The 20,640-nt window shown below is 41.6% G+C and overlaps 1 protein-coding gene across 1 annotated transcript in view; it reads left to right on the top strand.

The window, feature by feature from the left end:
* lama5 (laminin, alpha 5) overlaps window positions 1–20,640 on the top strand; it is a 320,328-nt gene that overhangs the window by 293,256 nt on the left and 6,432 nt on the right. Inside the window, exons 67-74 of the mRNA XM_087994598.1 lie at window positions 1,294–1,442; window positions 7,763–7,895; window positions 10,395–10,538; window positions 12,129–12,259; window positions 16,026–16,193; window positions 17,042–17,174; window positions 17,466–17,611; window positions 20,179–20,368. Of these exons, the coding sequence (XP_087850724.1) occupies window positions 1,294–1,442; window positions 7,763–7,895; window positions 10,395–10,538; window positions 12,129–12,259; window positions 16,026–16,193; window positions 17,042–17,174; window positions 17,466–17,611; window positions 20,179–20,368 (1,194 nt within the window). The remainder of the gene's footprint in view (window positions 1–1,293; window positions 1,443–7,762; window positions 7,896–10,394; window positions 10,539–12,128; window positions 12,260–16,025; window positions 16,194–17,041; window positions 17,175–17,465; window positions 17,612–20,178; window positions 20,369–20,640) is intronic.

The raw sequence follows: 20,640 nt of genomic DNA, 5'->3' as shown, positions 1-20,640 counted from the left end.
TCTTTGTCCGTTAAAAGATTTACTAAAATCAGCTGCTGTACTGAGTTGCAGGTTGTCTCGAAGTGATAGAAGAGCCTATTTTAAATTTATTTTTCAGACTGATGTCAGCATGCACTTCCACAAAGCCTGACCAATTTAAATTGGCAAGTTGTTTTAAAATGAGCGATGTATTCTAATCCCATGGCTGCTCTTAGGATGCTGTGCAGCTGTTGTGCAACGCACCCTCAGTTCCGTTGGCTCCCCAGACGTGTTGCATTATCTAAGGCATGGAGGGCAGTGAGGTAGAGAGAGCAATCAGTAATGCATGCTTTGGTCCTGTCCTGGGATGTATTGGGCTGAGCATGTGACATTGAGCTCAGTGAGGTAGATATGTAGCAAGTTGGAACCATTTCAACGTAATCGCTTCCAATAGCGTTCAGTCACCTGACTGGAATAACAGAGGTTAGATTAGTCACAATGTTATCGTTCTTGGTTGCCATTTCAAGGATTCTAGTTGGACAACGTGATGTCAAAACTGCCTTGACTACCATACACATCAGTGACTCATTATCTTAAAAAATGTAACAGCACTTTGTTTCCTTAAGCTGAAGAATGAAGGACTTGCATTTATATGGCACCCTCCATGGTCTCCATAAGAACTCTCCAGCCTTTGAATGATTTCTTGAAATGTAGCCATTGATATTTGTATGAAATTCAGCAACCATTCTGTACGCAGCAAGCTCCCACAAACAGAAATGCAGTAAATTGTTCGGATAACCTGTTTCAGTTCAGTTGACTGAGGGGTAAATAATAGACAGGACACCTAGGATAGCTTCCCTTTCCTTTTGAAATGATACTGGGTGATCCATTACACTCACCTGGCAGGGTGGACAGGTCTCACTTTAATATTGTGTCCAAATAATGACATACCTGACCGTGCAGCACTCCCTTGGTATCACATTATACTGTCAGCCTACATTATTGTCCGACTCCTGGAGTGAGACTTGAAGCCTCTACCTTCTGAAACCAAGCTGAGAGTGGCTGGTCTGCAGAGTGGCATTACAATTGGCATTTGTGCAAAAACGTAAGTTACTTTCTGCTCCCTGCACACAACATTCCATGTGAATATTGCAAAGATGTACTTCAGTTATGATTGTAACTAGAATGGCTGAGTTTGTGGGTGATCAAATCAGTGTCCATCAAGAGAAAGGCCTTTCATTATGAAAAGGGGACTCTTGTGTAGTCTAATCTAATTCAATAAAACTGATTCTTTCCTTCCTTGATCACTTTATACACAGTACATTTGTTTTCCAGATCCAGATAATTATGGTATTTTCCAAAAAAGTGAAGATTTATGTACGTGTGGACCGGAAAACTGTTCTTTCTTCTGAACGAGATGCATCACGTCCTTCGATTTCCAAGTACTATCTTGGCGGAGTGCCTGTAGAGAAACTCCCAGACAAGTAAGATTCAGGAGAGCAATGGAGTTGCTGATAAAATCCTAAAGGTGCAAGGAAATCCCAAATCAAAGGCTCCCCATGAGTATCTGTTGCCAGCAAGTCAACGAAGTAAAAATTGGCCATAATGGTTTCAGTGGAACCTAACACCAGAACCGATTAAGAAATTGTACTTGACAGTCTTTGCTTGCCTTAGTGCAACCAAGGAGAGTAGCATAATGGTAATGTTCCTGGACTAGTAACCATGAGATCTGGTTTCCAGAGCCATGAGTTCAAATCTCATTACAGCAGCTGGGGGAGTTTAAATGCAATTACTAGTCATTCATAAAGATGGAATTAAATGTTAGTGTCATGAATAATGAATGTAGAGTTATTGGATAGTCACTAAAAAAAATCCATCTGATTTAATTTTACCCTTGAGAAAATCTGGCATCAGTCTGACCTGTATGTGAATCCGGATCTCTCAATTCTTCTCTAATACGACCCAAGCAAGTCACTCCATTTCAAGGGTAATTAGGGATGGTCAATAAATCCTGGCATTGCCAGTGATGCTGGCATTCCAAGAAGGAATGTAAACAAAACTGAGGAGTGGAGTGCCTGCTGGCAAGCTTTCCATGCCAGAGGGAGAGCAAGACATTTCAACCGCTCCCCAAAAGGAAACAGGAACTTACAGAATCAATAGATTGTCCCTGGGATTGATTTTCCTTCTCGGGAGAAGCTCTCCTTCAGGCTTTGAGGCCAGTTTTCAGACAAAGTTAAAAATCACACAACACCAGGTTATAGTCCAACAGGTTTAATTGGAAGCAGTTGAAACTTTATTGCTGGAACAGCACAGCAGGTCAGGCAGCATCCAGGGAACAGGAGATTCGACGTTTCGGGCACAGGCCCTTCTTCAGGAATGAGCAGAGAGTGTTCAGCAGGAGAAGATAAAAGGTAGGGAGGAGGGACTTGGAGGAGGGGAGTTGGAAATGTGATAGGTGGAAAGAGGTCAAGGTGAGGGTGATAGGTCGGAGTAGGGTGGAGGCGGAGAGGTCAAGAAGAAGACTGCAGGTCAGGAAGGCGGTGCCGGGCTGGAAGGATCCGGCTGAGACAAGGTGGGGGGAGGGGGGATGAAGAAACTGGTGAAGTCCAAGTTCATCCCCTGCGGTTGGAGGGTTCCCAGTCGGAAGATAAGACGCTCCTCCTCCGACCGTCGGGTTGTTGTGGTTTGGCGGTGGATGAGTCCAATGACCTGCATATCCTCGGTGGAGTGGGAGGGGGAGTTGAAATGCTGTGCCACAGGTTGGTTGGGTTGGTTCGTCCGGGTGGCCCAGAGGTGCTCTCTGAATCGCTCCGCAAGTAGGCGGCCTGTCTCCCCAATATAGAGGAGGCCACACCGGCTGCAGCGGATGCAGTAGATGATGTGGGTGGAGGTGCAGGTGAATCTGTGGCGGATATGGAAGTTTCCCTTGGGGCCTTGGAGAGAAGTGAGGGGGGAGGTGTGGGCGCAAGTGTTGCACCTCCTGCGGTTGCAAGGGAAGGTGCCGGGAGTGGTGGTTGGGTCGGTGGGGGGTGTGGATCTGACAAGGGAGTCGCGGAGGGAGTGGTCTCTACGGAAGCACACTAGCTTTCAGAGCCCGCTCCTTCATCAGGTGGTTGTCATCAGGAGTGGCACTCCGAAGGCTAGTGCTTCCAGTTAAATCTGTTGGACTATCACCTGGTGTTGTGTGATTTTTAACTTTGTACACCCCAGTCCAACACCAGCACCATCAAATCAGTTTTCAGACCAGGCTCCTTCCAGTCAAACAGTGGTTGTACCAAAGGGCAGAATTCATATAACCAAGAAGTTGGTTCTCCAGAGGGTTGGAATATAAAAGCAGCAATGTGCTTCTGAGACTTTATAAAGCTTAACTTAGGCCCCATTAGAATATTCTGTCCAACTTTGGGCCCCACATCTCAGGAAGGACATACTGGCACTGGAGCATGTCCAGTGGCGATTCACACAGATAATCCCTGGAATGGTAGGCCTAACATATGATGAACGGCTGAGGATCCTGGGATTGTGTTCATTAGAGTTTAGAAGGTTGAGGGGAGATCAAATAGAAACTTGCAATAGAATGCATAGCTTAGAAAGGGTGGACGCTGGGAAGTTGTTTCTGTTAGGCGGGGAGACTGAGACCCATGGGCACAGTCTAAACATTAGAAGGGGTCAATTTAGAACAGAAATGAGACATTACTTTCGCCAGTATATGGTGGGCCTGTGAAATTCATTGCCACAGAGTGCAGTGAAGGCTGGAATGTTGGGTGTCTGCAAGACAGAGATTGATAAATTCTTGATCTCGCAAGGAATTAAAAGCTACGAGGAGAGTGCAGGTAAGTGAAATTGAAACGCCCATCAGCCATGATTAAATGGCAGAGTGGACTCGATGGGCCGAATGACTTTGCTTCCACTCATAGAGTCATAGTCATAGAAATGTACAGCACAGAAACAGATTCTTCGGTCTAACTCGTCCACGCACACCAGATGTCCCAACCCAATCTAGTCTCACCTGCCAGCACCTGGCCCATATCCCTCCAAACTCTTCCTATTCCTATACCCATCTAGATGCCTTTTAAATGTTGCGATTGTACCAGCCTCCACCACATCCTCTGGCAAACACATTCCATACACGTACCACCCTCTGCGTGAAAAAGTTGCCCCGTAGGTCTCTTTTATATCTTTTCCCTCTCACCCTAAACCTATGCCCTCTAGTTCTTGACTCCCCCACCCCAGGGAAAAGACTTCGTCTATTTACCCTATCCATGCCCCTCATGATTTTATAAACCTGTATAAGGTCACCCCTCAGCCTCCAACGCTCCAGGGAAAACAGCCCTAGCCTGTTCAACCTCTTCCTAAAGCTCAGATCCTCCAACCCTGGCAACATCCTTGTAAATCGTTTCTGCACCCTTTCAAGTTTCACAACATCCTTCTGAAAGGAAGGAGACCAGAATTGTATACAATATTCCAAAAGTGGCCTAACCAATATCCTGTACAGCTGCAACATGACCCCTCAACTCCTGTACTCAATACTCTGACCAATAAAGGAAAGCATACCAAATGTCATCTTCACTATCCTATCTACCTGCGACTCCACTTTCAAGGAGCTATGAACCTGCACTCCAAGGTCTCTTTGTTCAGCATCACTCCCTAGGACCTTACCATTAAATGTATAAGTACTGCTAAGATTTGCTTTCCCAAAATGAAGCACCTCACATTTATCTAGGTTAAACTCCATCTGCCACTTCTCCACCCATTGGCCCATCTGGTCCAGATCCTGTTGTAATCTGAGGTGAACTTCTTCGCTCCAATTTTGATGTCATCAACAAACTTACTAACTGTACCTCTTATACTCAAATCCAAATCATTTATATAAATGATTAAAAGTAGTGGACCCAGCACCGTTCCTTGTGGCACTCCACTGGTCACAGGCCTCCAGTCTGCAAAGCAACCCTCCACTACCACCCTCTGTCTTCTACCTTTGAGCCAGTTCTGTATCCAAATGGCTAGTTCTCCTGTATTCCATGAGATCTAACCTTGCTCACCAGTCTCCCATGAGGAACCTTGTCAAACGACTTACTGAAGTCCATGTCGATCACATCTACCGCTCTGCCCTCATCAATCCTCTTTATTACTTCTTTAAAAAACTCAATTAAGTTTGTGAGACATGATTTCCCATGAACAAAGTCATGTTGACTATCCCTAATCATTCCTTGCCTTTTCAAATACATGTACATCCTGTCCCTCAGGATTCCCTCCAACAACTTGCCTACCACTGACGTCAGGCTCACCGGTCTATAGTTCCCTGGCTTGTCCTTACCACCCTTCTTAAACAGTGGCACCACGTTTGCCAACCTCCAAATCGATATTTGTGACTATCGATGATACAAATATCTCAGTAAGAGGTCCAGCAATCACTTCCCTAGCTTCCCACAGAGTTCTAGGGTATACCTGATCAGGTCCTGGGTATTTATCCACTTTTATGCATTTCAAGACATCCAGCACTTCCTCCTCTGTAATATGGACATTTTTCAAGATGTCACTATCTATTTCACTACATTCTATATCTTCCATGTTCTTTTCTACAGTAAATACGATTGCAAAATACTTATTTAGTATCTGCCCCATCTCCTGCGGCTCCACACAAAGGCCATCTTGCTGGTCTTTGAGGGGCCCTATTCTCTCCCTAGTTACCCTTTTGTCCTTTAATATATTTGTAAAAACCCTTTGGGTTCTCCTTAACTCTATTTGCCAAAGCTATCTCATGTCCCTTTTTTGCCCTCCTGATTTCCCTATGAAGTATACTCCTACTTCCTTTATACTCTTCTAAGGATTCACTCGATCTATCCTGTCTATATCTGACATATGCTTCCTTTTTCTTAACTAAATCCTCAATTTCTTTAGTCATCCAGCATTCCCTACACCTACCAGCCTTTCCTTTCACCCTAACAGGAACATACTTTCTCTGGACCCTCGTTATCTCATTTCTGAAGGCTTCCCATTTTCCAGCCGTCCCTTTACCTGCAAACATCTGCGCCCAATCAGCGTTTGAAAGTTCTTGCCAAATCAGCTTTTGAAAATTAGCCCTCCTCCAATTTAGAACTTCAACTTTTAGATCTGGTCTATCCTTTTCCATCATTATTTTAAAACTAATAGAATTATGATCGCTGGCCCCAAAGTGCACCCCCACTGACACCTCAGTCATCTGCCCTGCCTTATTTCCCAAAAGTAGGCCAAGTTTTGCACCTTCTCTAGTAGGTACATCCGCATACTGAATTAGAAAATTTTCTTCTATACACTTAACAAATTCCTCTCCATCTAAACTCTTAACACTATGGCAGTCACAGTCAATGTTTGGAAAGTTAAAATCCTCTACCGTAACTACCCTATTATTCTTACAGATAACTGAGATATCCTTACAAATTTAGTTCTCAATTTCCCTCTGACTATTAGAGGGTCTAAATACAATCACAATAAGGTGATCATCCCTTTCTTATTTCTCAGTTCCACCCAAATAACTTCCCTGGATGTATTTCCGGGAATATCCTCCCCAAGTACGGCTGTAATGCTCTCCCTTATCAAAAACACTACTCCCCCTCCTCACTTGCCTCCCTTTCTGTCCTTCCTGTAGCATTGCTATCCTGGAACATTAAGCTGCCAGTCCTGCCCATCCCTTAGCCATGTTTCTGCAATTCCTATGATATCCCATTCATGCCTTGAGTTCATCTGCCTTCCCTGTTAGACCCCTTGCATTGAAATAAATGCAGTTTAATTTATCAGTCCTACCTTGCTCCTATTTCTTATGCTATAAGTTCCCCCTATCTTTCCTTCACGCTATCTCCTGGGTGTAAATCATAGAATCCCCATAGTGTGGAAGCAGACCATTCTGCCCACTGAGTACACACCAACCCTCCAAACTACATCCCACCCAGACCCAGCTCATGATCCTAACCCTGCATTTCACATGGCTCATCAAAGAACAATACAGCATAAAATTAGGCCCTGCAGTCCTCCAAGCCTGCGCTGACACATATTGCCCTTCTATATTAAAACTAATCCACCTAACCTACTCATTCCTGGACACTATGATACAATTTAGCATGACCAATCCACCTAGCCCCCACATCTGTGGACCGTGGGGGTGAAACCAGAGCATCCAGAGAAAACCCACCCAGACACTGGGAGAATGTGCAAACTCCCAACAGTCAGTAACCAAGGGCTGGAATGGCCCAAGAGTCCCTGGTGCTGTGAGGCAGCAGTGCAACCACTGAGCCACCTTGCTGCCCTGAAGGAGGATGTAGAGGATCTGCCCCGAGCTAATCCAGATTAAACTGGAGGTGATCCAGTTTCTGGTGCAAATGGCAACATCTTACTATGGACACACACCCCTGATCTCTGCCCTCCTGTAAACCAGAAACTTCAAGCAAATATCATCCACTATGAGTGAAAATGTGAGGCCCACCATGCATTCAGATGGATCATTATTGCAGGAACACAAACTGTTATACTCTAGGGACAGGAACGCCAACTATTGACTAGGTAGATGAGATTCACCAAATTCTTAGACTTTTATAAATTAATATGGCTACAGAAATGAGCCCACTTCAGTGGTCAGAACCCCATTTTTTCTCCCCTGTGGTGCATATATATAAAATATGCACTGCAAGTTTGGAAAAAAAAATCATGAAGTCTTTTTCCAAGGTGTGAAATGATATGGCCTGGTGCAGTTCTGATCCACACAGTTCAGCTTTTGCTGAGGTTTGTTTTCTATTAAATGTTTCCTTAATTGGACTATGTTTTTCTCTTGCAGTCTGAGGAGTCAGTTCCCGACAGGGGGCTCTATAAAAGGCTGTATGCGCAGCGTGAAGGCTCTGGACAAAAATTTAGATCTGAAACGTGAGAAGACCATTGGGATCAGTTATGGATGTTCTACAAACCTACTGGTGAGTCTTGCCTTTGAGATGCTCTTATTAAATGGCTTCAAACAAGAAATGGAATCATTTCAGAACTTATCCAAGTGATTTTGTCACTGCTTAGCAACTGTTAGTTTAAAGACTTACTGATTTTCATTAGCAGATAAATAATTAGATGATGCAGTCCCACTTACCAGTGTTTACTTTTGCCTTGCTATCTATGGGTGCCTGTGTGTGTCTACAGTTGTTAGAAAACCTCAAGAAGCTGGACAAATCCCAGCCAGCCAGTGACTACCCCATCAGTCTCCTGTTACTCATTATGGAAATGGGTGATGGTGCCATTAAACAGGACTGACTCACTTAAAGTTTGTTCACTGATGATCTGATTCTATTTTACTCCAGATGTTGTTCCAGCCGTTGTTCAAACATTGACAAATGAGCTTAATTTCATTTGTTAGGTGAAATTCACTGTCCTTGACATCAAAACAGCATTTGACTGAGAGTAGGATCAAGGAGCACTGGTAGAATTGATGTTGGTGGGGATTGGGTGAAGAAGAGAGGTCCTTTCCACAGGTTGGAGTCAACATCAAAGAAGTTTGGCTGTGAGGGTTAGAACTAATCATCTCAGCTCTAGGACATCTCTGCAGGAGTTCTTCAGGATAGTGTCCTAGGTCTAACCATCTTCAGGATTACAGGTACTTGCACAATATACAACATTTTTCCAACCAGGATTACAGGTACTTGCACGATATATGACATTTTTCCAACCCCCCTGTCCACCTAACCATCTTCAGCTGCTTCATTAATGACCTGCTGTTCATGAGAAGGTCAGAGGTGAGATGTTTGATGATGATTGCACAATGATCAGCATAGTTCGTGACACCTCAGATACTAAAAGAGTTCATGCTCATCTGCAGCAATACCAGGACAATAAACGATGGGTCGATTTGCCCCTCTGGTGTAAGCAAATGCTCGTTTCTAACAAGAAAAAAAATTCAAAAGTCCTTTGCTGAACCCCTCACTTTGATGTTCGATGGTATTGCCGTCACTGAATCCTCTACCAGCCAAACCCTTGGATTGCCATTGATCAGGCATTTAATTAGAATTCCCATATGTATACTGAAGCTACAAGAGTAGGTCCAAGGTTGCAAATGTTCTGGCAGGTAATGTGCAACCTTCCTCCCAAAAGCCTGTCTACTACCTACATGGCGCGAGACAATCAGGAATGTGAGGGAATGGAATACTCTCTATCTGCCTGACTGAAGTCACCTCTAACAAAGACAACAACCAAGATAAAATGGTCCACTTGGTCAACATTGCATCTACTCCTTAAGTATTTGCCCCCTCCATCAGTAGCACTTTGTGACAGCAGTATATACATTCTACACTATGCTTCACAGTGACTCGCCAAACCTGAATCAAAACACTTCCAATGTTTTTACCTCTGTTGCCCAGAAGCACAGATACATACCCACCTGTTGCCCTCAAATTGCACACCATCCTAACTTGCAACACTGCAATTGTTCCTTTACTGGCATTGGTCAAAATCTTGGAGCTCCTTTCCTTACAGCACTGTGATGGCCTCCTACACCACAAAGAGTGCAGCTGTTGAAGAAGATGGCTCACTACTATCACCTTAAGAGTAGTTCAGGATAGGCAGAACATGCTGGCCTTGTCAGCAATGCCTGCATCCCAAGAATAAATAATAAAACCTCCTGACTGTGGATGAAGGAAACAAGTGCTGTCAGTTTTTTTAGAATGCTTTCGTAAGTTTAAGAATAGATTAACTTTCATACCAAGTTACAAAGCCTCCATATTTTATCACCATTTCATTGAGTATATTTTAATGCTGCCTGGTCAGGTACATTCATTCTAATATATGCGGTATTCAGCTTGGGAGTCCCAGTGAATCCAGCTAATGGATGATCACTTCAAGTATCAAGTTCGAATTCCTATTAAAGTACTGAATTATTTATTTTAAATTAGTTAATGCCATTGTTAATAAAGCACAGCAAGCAAATTTTATACAAGTGCATTAAAAAATGATACAACGTTGTTTAAACAATTTCAAGTGTAATGTTTCTTGGGAAAAGAAAAATATCGCGCAATAAAAACATCATTGAGTTTAGGTTTATGAGCTTAATACACAATACTAGCTGTTAGGAAAAAGAAATGATGTTTATGTAATAATATATCATTGTGTGTTTAAATTTATTAATCCATATTGTTGATTTTTAAGACTATCTCACAATTAGCTAAACTAAAGCCACCCAATTAAAACAAATTCTTGTAAGACTGACATGGCAGAGTTTTAGATACTATGTCCAACTTAGACAGTGCTTCTGTTTTATTGAGAGGGAAGGAAGGTAAAAGCAGAAGTGTCACAAAAATTGTGGAAAGGCATTTATAATTATTGTACCTTGATACTTTCTTCCTTAGTCAAATATGTGCACCAACTGGATTAAGAATCTGTTGCTGATAGTTTTCCTGACAGTGGTTTAACATTACTTCAATTGTATTTCATTTCAGGTGTCACGTTCTGCAGACTTCAAAGGCCAGGGATATCTGAGCCTGACCCCTCAGAATGTCCCAATGCTTCGCAACAACTTCATTTCAGGATTTGGCTTCCAGACCCAGCAGCGAAACGCCCTGATGTTTTACTACCCCTCGCCGGTAAATGTGAACTGCTAATGAGAAGTACTAACATTAACAGTTTGTGTTGGTGGCACGAAGGGCGGAAGTGATCACGAGAAAGGTGTAAAAAGTTAGAATCTTGAGGTCCCAATTTCTTGGAATTTGGGGCGGAGCAGGACTCCAACTTAACAACAAGTCCAGTTGCTGAATCTGCACCCTGCCCCTCCACTAAATCCAGGGATAAATGAGGCATGGAATCAGCAAATTTAGATATTTTGGGCAAGCTGGAATTTAAATGTCAAGACTTTGGCTGTAACATACTAACATGCATAGCACACTTGGTACTAGTGTTTCCTTGAGTTTTCATGCTTGATATTTGCCTGAAGCCCTGGTAATACATTTCCAAGTTCATAAACTCAAGGAATTCAAAGCCCAAATATCCATTGCCGACTTGTTTTGTGTCTGAATTTGCAATGGTTTGGCTCAATTTTAGCAAAGCAATGAATAACATTTAGTGACACAAACAGAAATTGCTGGAGAAACTTAGCAGCATGTGTGGAGAGAAAGCACAATTAATGTTTCAGGTCCAGTGACCCTTCTTCAGAACTGAACTAAAGTTATCTGTGCTGTCTGTATGCACATGCTGCCAGACCTACTCAATTTCTGTTTGTGTTTCAGATTTCCAGCATCGACAGTTTGTTGTTTTTTTTTCATTTAAGTTTGGTCTGTTTATTGATGGTGCAGATGCAATGAAGTAATTCATGTTCAGGCAGTATGGGCTTGATTTTGAGATTCAACTAGTCAGGCTGTGTGACACATCTAGATTAGAATGACCTTAATGTGCCACCATGCATGGTTAAAATATATGAAAAGTTATAGAACTATTTACTCTCCGGTCCAGACACAAGATGGTTTAACAGATCCATTTGTTAGTGGAAGTGACAACGTATTTGTCCTTATGGACTAATGGAAAATGGAAATTGAACACTGCTAAATTACAACAAAGTACCTTCGGAAATTTATTTTTCCTGTAATTTGGTCAAGTCCGGTTACGTGTTTCCTATTCATTCATGGGATGTAGGCATCACTGGTGGGGCCAGCATTTCTTGCCTATCCTTAGTTGCCCTAGAGAAGATGGTGGAGAGCTATTGCCTTAAATCACATCAGTCCATCATTATGTCACCTTAACTAAAATGAAAGGAACTGTGAGAAATAACTCTCCAGCTTACAGCCCGTCCGTATTATTACACCATAATATTTGTGTCAAAGGTCTGTTTTATCTGTCTCGTTCATGAATGAATATATGTGAGAGAGATTTTAAAGAGATATAGTTTAAATTGTATAGTAATAGATTAGTAATGCGTTTTTGTTAGCAATTGTTAATGGATAAGTTTGATTATGATAAATAGTTATTTCCCTCTAAATTATGGAACCTAGTGTGAATTACATAATTTGTGACGAGCAGTCAGTTAGGCAAATTGTTAATTTAATTAAATAGTTACACCTTGGTGACAGCTTCTGTAACAGTGGATTTTGATTATTGGCACACTGTACTACATTAGGTCATAACATAAACAACTATAGTCAGCCTCCTAGTGAACTTAACCATCTTTTTCTTTACTTTATTAGGAAGGAAACTGTCAAGTTTCTCTGAAGCAAGGATTAGTGACACTTAAGGCATTTAATACTGAAGTTAAAAGTCAAACTGAGTATACAGATGGGAGCCCACATTATGTCTCTTTTTCCATTACAAATGAACAGTAAGTTACTTGGCTTTCATGACTGTCAATACTTCTAAAGGTAACGGAAACTAAGACAAATAAAAAGCAGAGGATTTCTAAAGATACATAGCTTTGTGAAAAGGAAATTCTAATGTATTGTTATTTATCCATAGCAATAATTGAAAATATCCCTTTGTCCAGAAAAATTCAACAAGTTTTGGGCAAGTGTTGTTGCTGGGAGGTTCTTTCTAAATATCCTTTCAGGTGAAATATTTCACCTTGAAGTTTCTTGTCTTATTGCTGCAGTTTTTGTACTATTTAAGATAGGGGCATTACTGCTTAAGAATGGATCAAAGTCTGAACTGCTGTGATGACCTACACTTTACATGCACGTTTCAGTTTGGATCTTTGGATTGTGATGCTGGAAGTTCCAAAGTTTCTTCCCAACATGTGGCTGACCAGGAAATTCTCTTGCTCATGCAGCGTGTCATTAGCATGTGTTGGAAGGATTTGTAGGTTGATAATCAACCTGTTTACAGAAAAAATAGGAACAGGAGGTAGGCAATTTGGTCCCTCAAGCTTGCCCGGGGTGTCTCTCCTCTTTCATGCCGGCTTCTCATCGCCACCAACTCCTCAATATCTCAGAAAGTCCATCGACCTTCTCTTTAAAAACATACCGTTATCTAGCCTTCACACCTGTCTAGGGTAGAGAATTCCAGACAGGGGCTACACTCTGGGTGAAAAACAACCTTCACAACATAATTTTCAGTGAATGACCCCATATTTAAAAGCTATGTCCCTAGTTTGAGATGCCCCTCAAGTGAAAATATCTTCTCAAAATGTACCCTGTCAAGCCCCCTCAGAATTTTGTGTGTTTCTATAAGATCATCCGTTATTCTTGTAAACTCTAATGAGTAAAGATCAAAACTCATTTGCTAATCTTGACAAGTTAAGAATATCTTGACGAATCAGTTTGAGTGAGTCTCTTCTGAACTGCCTCCAGTGCCAGTGTCATCTTCCTTTCTTGAACAGAGGAATTCAGAGTTGTTTTTCGATTCACTGGAACCCCCGTGGAATCCTGGAGTGAGTTTTGAATATATCAACCAATGCCTCCACTATCTGCAACCTTTCTTTAAAACCTTTGGGTACAGCCTGTCAGATCTTAGTGAGTCATCTGCCTTTAGTCCATTAGACCAATGCAAACTGCTATCTCACTATTGCCCGTTCTTAATTCAGAATTGCTTCCTCTGAAGGTCCTGAACTTATTGTAGTTACCATATTTTTATATAACCATAGAATCTGTCACTTTTTTTATATGCCTTGCCAACTTGCTTTCATAATCAATTTTCTCTTTCCCAGCTTTTTTAGTTGACCCCTGCTGGTTCTTGAGATAAAAAAATTACAGGCTGACCTTACAGAAGTTTATAAAATCATGAGGGGCATAGATAAGGTGAATAGCCAAGGTCTTTTCCCCAGGATAGCGGAGTCCAAAACTAGAGGGCAGAGGTTTAAGGTGAGAGGAGAAAGATCTAAAAGAGATCTAAAGGACATTTTTTTTCACGCAGAGGGTGGTATATGGAATGAGCTGCCAGAGAAAGTGGTGGAGGCAGGGACAATTACAACATTTTAAAATGCTTTTAGAATGGTATATGAGCAGGAAGGATTTAGAGGGATATGGGTCAAATGCTGGCACATGGGATTAGATTAATTTAGGATGTTTGGTCAGCATGAATGAGTTGGATCAAAGCGTCTGTTTCCATGCTGTACAGCTCTATGACTCGGGCCTGCCACTAGTTTTCACCACTTTATATGCCTTATATTTATTATTGAATGCTCTCCTTGATTGTTCTTGTCAACCATGGCTCATTCATCCTTCTCACTGGGTCCTTTTTAAATGGAATAAATGTTTGCTGAGCACAATGAATTATTTGCTTAAATCTCTGCCACTGCTCATTCATTGAGTTTTTACCCTTAGTCTATTTTCATAGCCTGCTACAGGCAAAGTCTTTTCCCTGGGGTGGGGCAGTCCAGAACTAGAGGGCATAGGTTGAGGGCGAGAGGGGAAAATATAAAAGAGACCTACGGGACAACTTTTTCACACAAAGTAGTACGTGTATGGAATGAGCTGCCAGAGGAAGTGGTGGAGGCTGGTACAATTGCAAGTTTTAAGAGGTATTTGGATGGGTATATGAATAGAGGAAGGGTTTGGAGGGATATGGGCCGGGTGCTGGCAGGTGGGACTAGATTGGGTTGGGGTATCTGGTCGACATGCATGGGTTGGACCGAAGGATCTGTTTCCATGCTGTACATCTCTATGACTCTGTAATTGTTTTTATTGAAGTTGAGACACTGGTTTGGGACCTGGGATCCTTCTGTTGAATTTGAAATTCTACCATTTATGATTGTTCCCCACAGAGGATCCTTAACTACAAGATCTCTTATTAGTCCTTCCTCGTTATACATTATTAGATCTAAAATAGTCTGTTCCTGGATATGTTATGCTACAAGAAATGATCCCTGAAGCACTTTCCTCTTTACCCATCCCCATTTGATTTGCCCTGTCAATATGCAGATTAAGGCAGAAGTGGGTACTGCAGATGCTAGAGTTTAGAGTCAAGATTAGAGTGGTGCTAGAGAAGCACAGCAGATCAGGCACCATCCAAGGAGCAGGAAAATTGATGTTTCGGGCAAAAGCCCTTCATGAGGAAGCCTGATGAGGACTTTTGTCCAAAATATTGATTTTCCTGCTCCTCGGATGCTGCCTGACCTGCTGTGGTTTTCCAGCACCACTTCAAAATATGCAGATTAAGACAATTGTAGTCTCCTCCTTCACATCTCCATCATTTCCCAATTTACACTTTGTCCTGCAGTGAGGCCACTCTTTGACAACTCCCATCTGTGACTTCTTTCCCTTGCTATTCTTTATTTTCACCCATACTGATACTACATGATGATCCATTGAACTTGTGTCACTACCACTATCAGCACACTGATCAACTGCTTTATTAACAAAGCTACCTCATCTCCTTTTTGCTTCCTCTTTTCATATTTTGGATGCACCTTCCTTGGACAACCAGCAACGTCTGATTGAGGAGCAGAAATGCTATTCTCTATGCAACTGTATTCGCATACAAATTTGTCCTTGTGCCATTGCCCCCTATAGCTTCAGGGTTGAGATTGCTAATTAGATAGTAAATTCAGTACACTTTAGTTCTGTAGGCCTGTGCTAACTAAATTGAACTGACATTCCCATTTTGCGAAGTTTCTTTACAGCTGGAATCAGCTCCATCCCAAAAGACTAACCATCAACAAAACTAACTAGTTCTCTTTTTCCTTTATAGATTTAATTGAAACAGTTGTTAGATCTTTTTGAAATTAGTATCATTGAGTCTGGATCTAAAGTATTTTAACATAGAGCCTTTAAAGGAGTGCACTGTTCTGATTTGATATAGAAATATGTTGGTACACATAACTAACATTCCATATCTTGTTGCCACATATCAGATACATGAACAGGCCAGTTCCCTCCTTAGAGACTATAATAGCTGTTTCCTGTTAAACTTTCCTTTTAAGTCTCCCTTTAAGTGCCATCAGATACCAGAAAGTTAATCCCGGTCAGATTCAATGCTAGATCACTAGGTGATTACAATCAGCAATTTGGGTTTAACCTTTTCTTGGAATGTTTCAGTGAAAGAACTACTATTGTACGTTTGACAACCTCAGAACATCCCCTGTTACTTTGCATTTGGTGAAATACTTCTCTGAAGTTGCAGTCAGGACTCAGCATTTTGCTTTCCTCTCTAAGGCTTAAAATGACCATTGATGATCAGGAAAAGCAGGAATCAAAATTAGCGAAGAGAAAGCGACGCCAATCTGGAGAGATTGAGAAGGGGCAGATCTATTTTGGTGGTGTACCAGGGGCTGATCTCGGTGCCAACCTAACAGGTTGTATCAGCAATGTTTTCATTTATCGGTGAGTTATGAGAACCTGCAAGATTCACAGAAACAGTGCTCCATTTATGAAGCTGTGTAATAAGACTCGGTTGATTGTTGCAATAAATAATTGGAATTTGGATGCAGAAGAACTCAAATATTCTTCTAAAAATACTGAACTGTTGAATCTTACATTTACAAATGTTCATAAACCTGCTGTTCATAATGGTTACTATGATAGAATACCTTTTGAAATACTGTCCTTGATTTGCTTAGATGTTTTGTGGGGTTGATTTTAAAACCATTCTAAGTTTTAAAGCTGCAGAGCTTAGACTGAGTGCTAAGTAATCTCACCACCTGAAGACAGTCTTTACTTAAATGTGACTCATTGAGTAGCAGATTTAAAACAGAGATGAGGACAAATTACTTCTCTCAAAGGGTCGTGAATCTATGAAATACTCTAAGACAGAGTGTGATGGAAGCTGGGATATTGAGTAAATTTAAGGAGGTTTTTAATTAATGATGAGTTGAAAGATTATAGGGAGCGGGAGAGAAATGGAGTTGAGGTTGAGATGAAATCAGCCATCAAAGAGCAAACTCAAGAGGCTGAATTGCTGATCATCATGATACAAACATTTCAATTTAGTTTTGGTGGAATCAGATCAAAAGTAACTTTGATAAAGGGAATTGGGTAAATACCTGAAAGGAAACATTTTCAAGGATATATGGAAAATGGGACTATTATATAGTGCTTTCAAAAAGCCAGCACAGGTATTGTTGATCCAATGTTCAGCTGTACTAATCATTCAATGTTTTCGCTGATATTCTACAGTGCGTATGCAATAAATTAATGCTTTGAGTGCATTTCTCATTTATTTTCTCCTACAGCAAGGACTCAGATGAGCAATCAGTTGTAGATCTCCAGAAGCATAAGGTAATGGTTGGGGCAGAGTTAAACAGTTGCCCCAGTGAAAAGCCACCCCAGCAGATCCGATCGCACAAGAGGGAGAAATCCAGACAGGTAACTGAAACTTGAGTCAAACGCTTGCATGTCACTATCTCAGTCCATTAAGTTACAAGCATTCCCAGGTGTAAATTCTGAGGTCTGTGGGGTTCGATCATTTGAATGTTGTACCTCAAGGTTCAATGACGTTTAATTCAATTTCTTGCATGTGAGTTGCCCTTGGGGCAATGCATACATTTTGTCTATTTTTTCTTTGTACAGCTATTTAACAAATAATGTTTCTTTCTTCATATCTGTGAGCACCTAGTGTTTAATACCACCATTTTCCATCTGATTTGAACCTTGAAGGCAATAACCAAGCTTGAGAGTGAACAGCAACTTTCTGCAAGTTGCCAGTTGCCAAAGATGCCAGCAGCCAGTGATGCTCACTATTTCAGGGGCTCCCATCTCAGCCGTCTGGAGTATGACAATATCCCAGATTCATTTCACATGAGGTAAGGTCCTCCAGAGGTCACTGTTCTTCTTATCAAGTGACTTTAGCCATTCAGTTGAAACTGTCACATTTCTTTTCATTTGTTTCTTTTTTGCATTATTTATGAGATATAGAATCACTTCTAAGATAGTAGAGTTCTGAGTTGGTGGATGAATTAATAGGATTTTTGAGTGATTGACGAGTGAGTGCAAAGTGGAGAAAGAATGGATGCTGGCCAATTGATATTCTTCTAGAGGAGCATTTGATCAAGTGTGGCATCAAGGAGGCATTGAGGTCAGTAGGAATGAGGCTGAACATTTTCCACTGGCTGGAGACAAACAAAGCACAAAGGTTGTTGGAGGCCACTCAGGTCAGGTCCAGGAAGTTGCAGGACCTCTTGATGGCAGTGCCTTAAGTCCATCCATCCTCACCTGCTTCATCAATGGCCTTCCCTGCATCATAATCTGGATGTTTGCTGATGATTGTACATTGTTCAGTCCTATTCCGATCTCCTCAGATACTAAAGGAGTCAATGCCCAGATGGAGCAAGCCAGGACAACATTCAAGTTAAGGCTGACAAGTGGTAGGGATAATTATGCCACTCAAGTGCCAGTCATGGCCATCTCCAACAGCAGATAATCTAGCAATCTCCTTTTGACATTCATAGGAACAGACATTCATAGGAGCAGAAATAGATCATTCAAAATGATCTTGACTGATCTGGTTATGGGCTCAACTTCACTCTGCTGTCTGCACCCCCTAACCCTCGACTTCCTTGTCAATCTAACTCGGTCTCCGCGACTTTCAAAGGAAAAGAATTCCATAGACTAACAATTCTATGAAAGATAAGATTTCTCCTAATTTCTTTCATAAGAAGGAGATCTTTTATTGTTAAACTGACCCCTAGTTCTAGTAAGCTTCACAAGAAGAAACTTTTCACACCCCTCCCCCGATTCCACCATACCAAGTCCCCTTAGGGTTTTATATTCTAATAAGGGCACTTTCCGCTTCCGTAAATTGTAGTGTATATAGGCCTAAGATAAGATACGGCCTTCATTCTAGGAATGAATTGATTGAACCTTCACTGAGCAGCTTTCAAAATCATTGTCTTTTTTCAAATGAGGAAACCAAATGTGTACACGTACATCGTGTGGTCTCAACGAGGTTCTGTGCAACTACAATGAAACTTGCCTGCTCTTAATTTTCATCCCTCTTGCAATGAACACCAACATCCCATTGCCTTCCTGATCACTTGCTATAACTGCAGTATTAACTTCCTGATCATTCATGTGCTAGGACACCTAAATCCATCTGTAACATGGTGTCTGTAACCTTTCTTCAGTTTAAAGTCTAAACTGCTTTTCTGTTTTTTTCCACCCAAGTGGCAATTCATGGTAATACCATCACTGAGTTCCCCCAACCTCTCAAAAATCCTGGGAAATACTATTGATCAGAAATGTAATTGAATCACCCACATATAGGAGCAAAAACAAGTCAAATGCTGGGAATTTTGAGGCAAATAACTCATCCGATGCCTGAAAGCATGTTCGCCATTCACACCAGGTGGGAGTTTGAATGAGTACTCCCTGCTTACTTGGATGTAACAACACACAAGCTCAAGTTTCCAGAAAAAAGCATTTCACTTTATTGGCACACCATCCCACAGATTCACTGTCTCCACTACAGGAATATAGTGGAAGTGTGTACCATCACTGGAAAAAGCACAGCAGGTCAGGCAGCATTGAAAGACTGAGAGTCGATGTTTCGGCCAGGACCCTGAAGAAGTGTTATGTCTGAAACATCAAGTCTCTTGCTCCTCAGATGCTGCCTGATCTGCTGTGCTTTGTCCAGTGCCACACTTTACCAACTCTGACTATTCAGCATCTGCAGTCCTTACTGTCTCCTAGTGTGTACCATTTTCAGGATACACTACAGTTCGTCACCATTGGTTCTTCAACAGCATCTTCCCAATTCACAATCTTTAGAATCACAAGTGTAAGAGATGCAGGGGAGCATTGCCATCTGTAACTTTCCTTCAAGGCACACATCATCCTGGCTTGGAAATGTATTACTATTCTTTGGTCAACACCCTGGAGCTCATTCCATACACCACAAGGACTGTACACTGTGGGCGGCATGATGGCTCAGTGGTGAGCACTGCTGTTTCATAGTGCCAGCATTGAGTAACTGTTTGGAGGTTGCACATTCTCCCAGTGCCTGTGTAGATTTCCAGTATATCCTCCAGGTTCCTCCCACAGTCCAAAGATGTGCAGGCTAGGTGGATTAGCCATGGTAACAAGGGATAGGGTCAGAAGCTGGGTGTGGGTGAGATGCTGTATGGGGAATGGGGGAAGCAGATTCACTAACACCTTGTTACTGAAAAAGTACTGAATCATGGCAGTCTTTTGAGTTGTGTAACTAATGAAGATGAAAGTAAACTTTGTATGAAAGCTTGAGCAATTCCTGACATAGAGTAATGGGTATAGAAACATTCCGTATTGTAACACAGGCGAACCTTTATTATAATTTTAATGTATATTTGTGGAAACTAGGGGACTTCAAGCTGTTTTCTTTATATTGTTTCTCCAGGTCTAGATTTTCTTTGGACGTTCTCTGTAATTCATCCCATGGGATGCTTTTCTATGTGTCCAATGAACTGGAAACTTCCTTCATGGCTCTCTTGGTTTCCAAAGGCCATTTTGTCTTTCTCTTTGATATCAAAGGGAAAAAGTTGAGAATTCCAAGTAAGGAAAAGTGTACTGATGGAAAGTGGCACACAGTAAGTAATGCAAACTTGGATTGTAAGGCCTTGAAATGATTTCTAGTTTTCTATCCATTGCACATTAGAATGACCTCAGACTACAATTGCTTCAATGTTCCAATTAGATTTTATTTTTGATAAAGGAAGAATGGCATACAAGAGCACAATAAGTACAGGATTGGACCATTGGGTTGGGCTCCAATCTATTTTTTTCTGCCTGCTGCCCATATCATCAAAGGTCTGTCTAATCCAACCTTAAATGTATTCAATGAAGCATGCACAATCCTCTG

Source organism: Chiloscyllium plagiosum, unplaced genomic scaffold (genome assembly GCF_037043375.1).
Source record: "Chiloscyllium plagiosum isolate Xiang-an unplaced genomic scaffold, Cpla_swu_hap1 HiC_scaffold_15, whole genome shotgun sequence".
Taxonomy (NCBI): domain Eukaryota; kingdom Metazoa; phylum Chordata; class Chondrichthyes; order Orectolobiformes; family Hemiscylliidae; genus Chiloscyllium; species Chiloscyllium plagiosum.
This window is presented reverse-complemented; position numbering and strand designations above follow the sequence as displayed.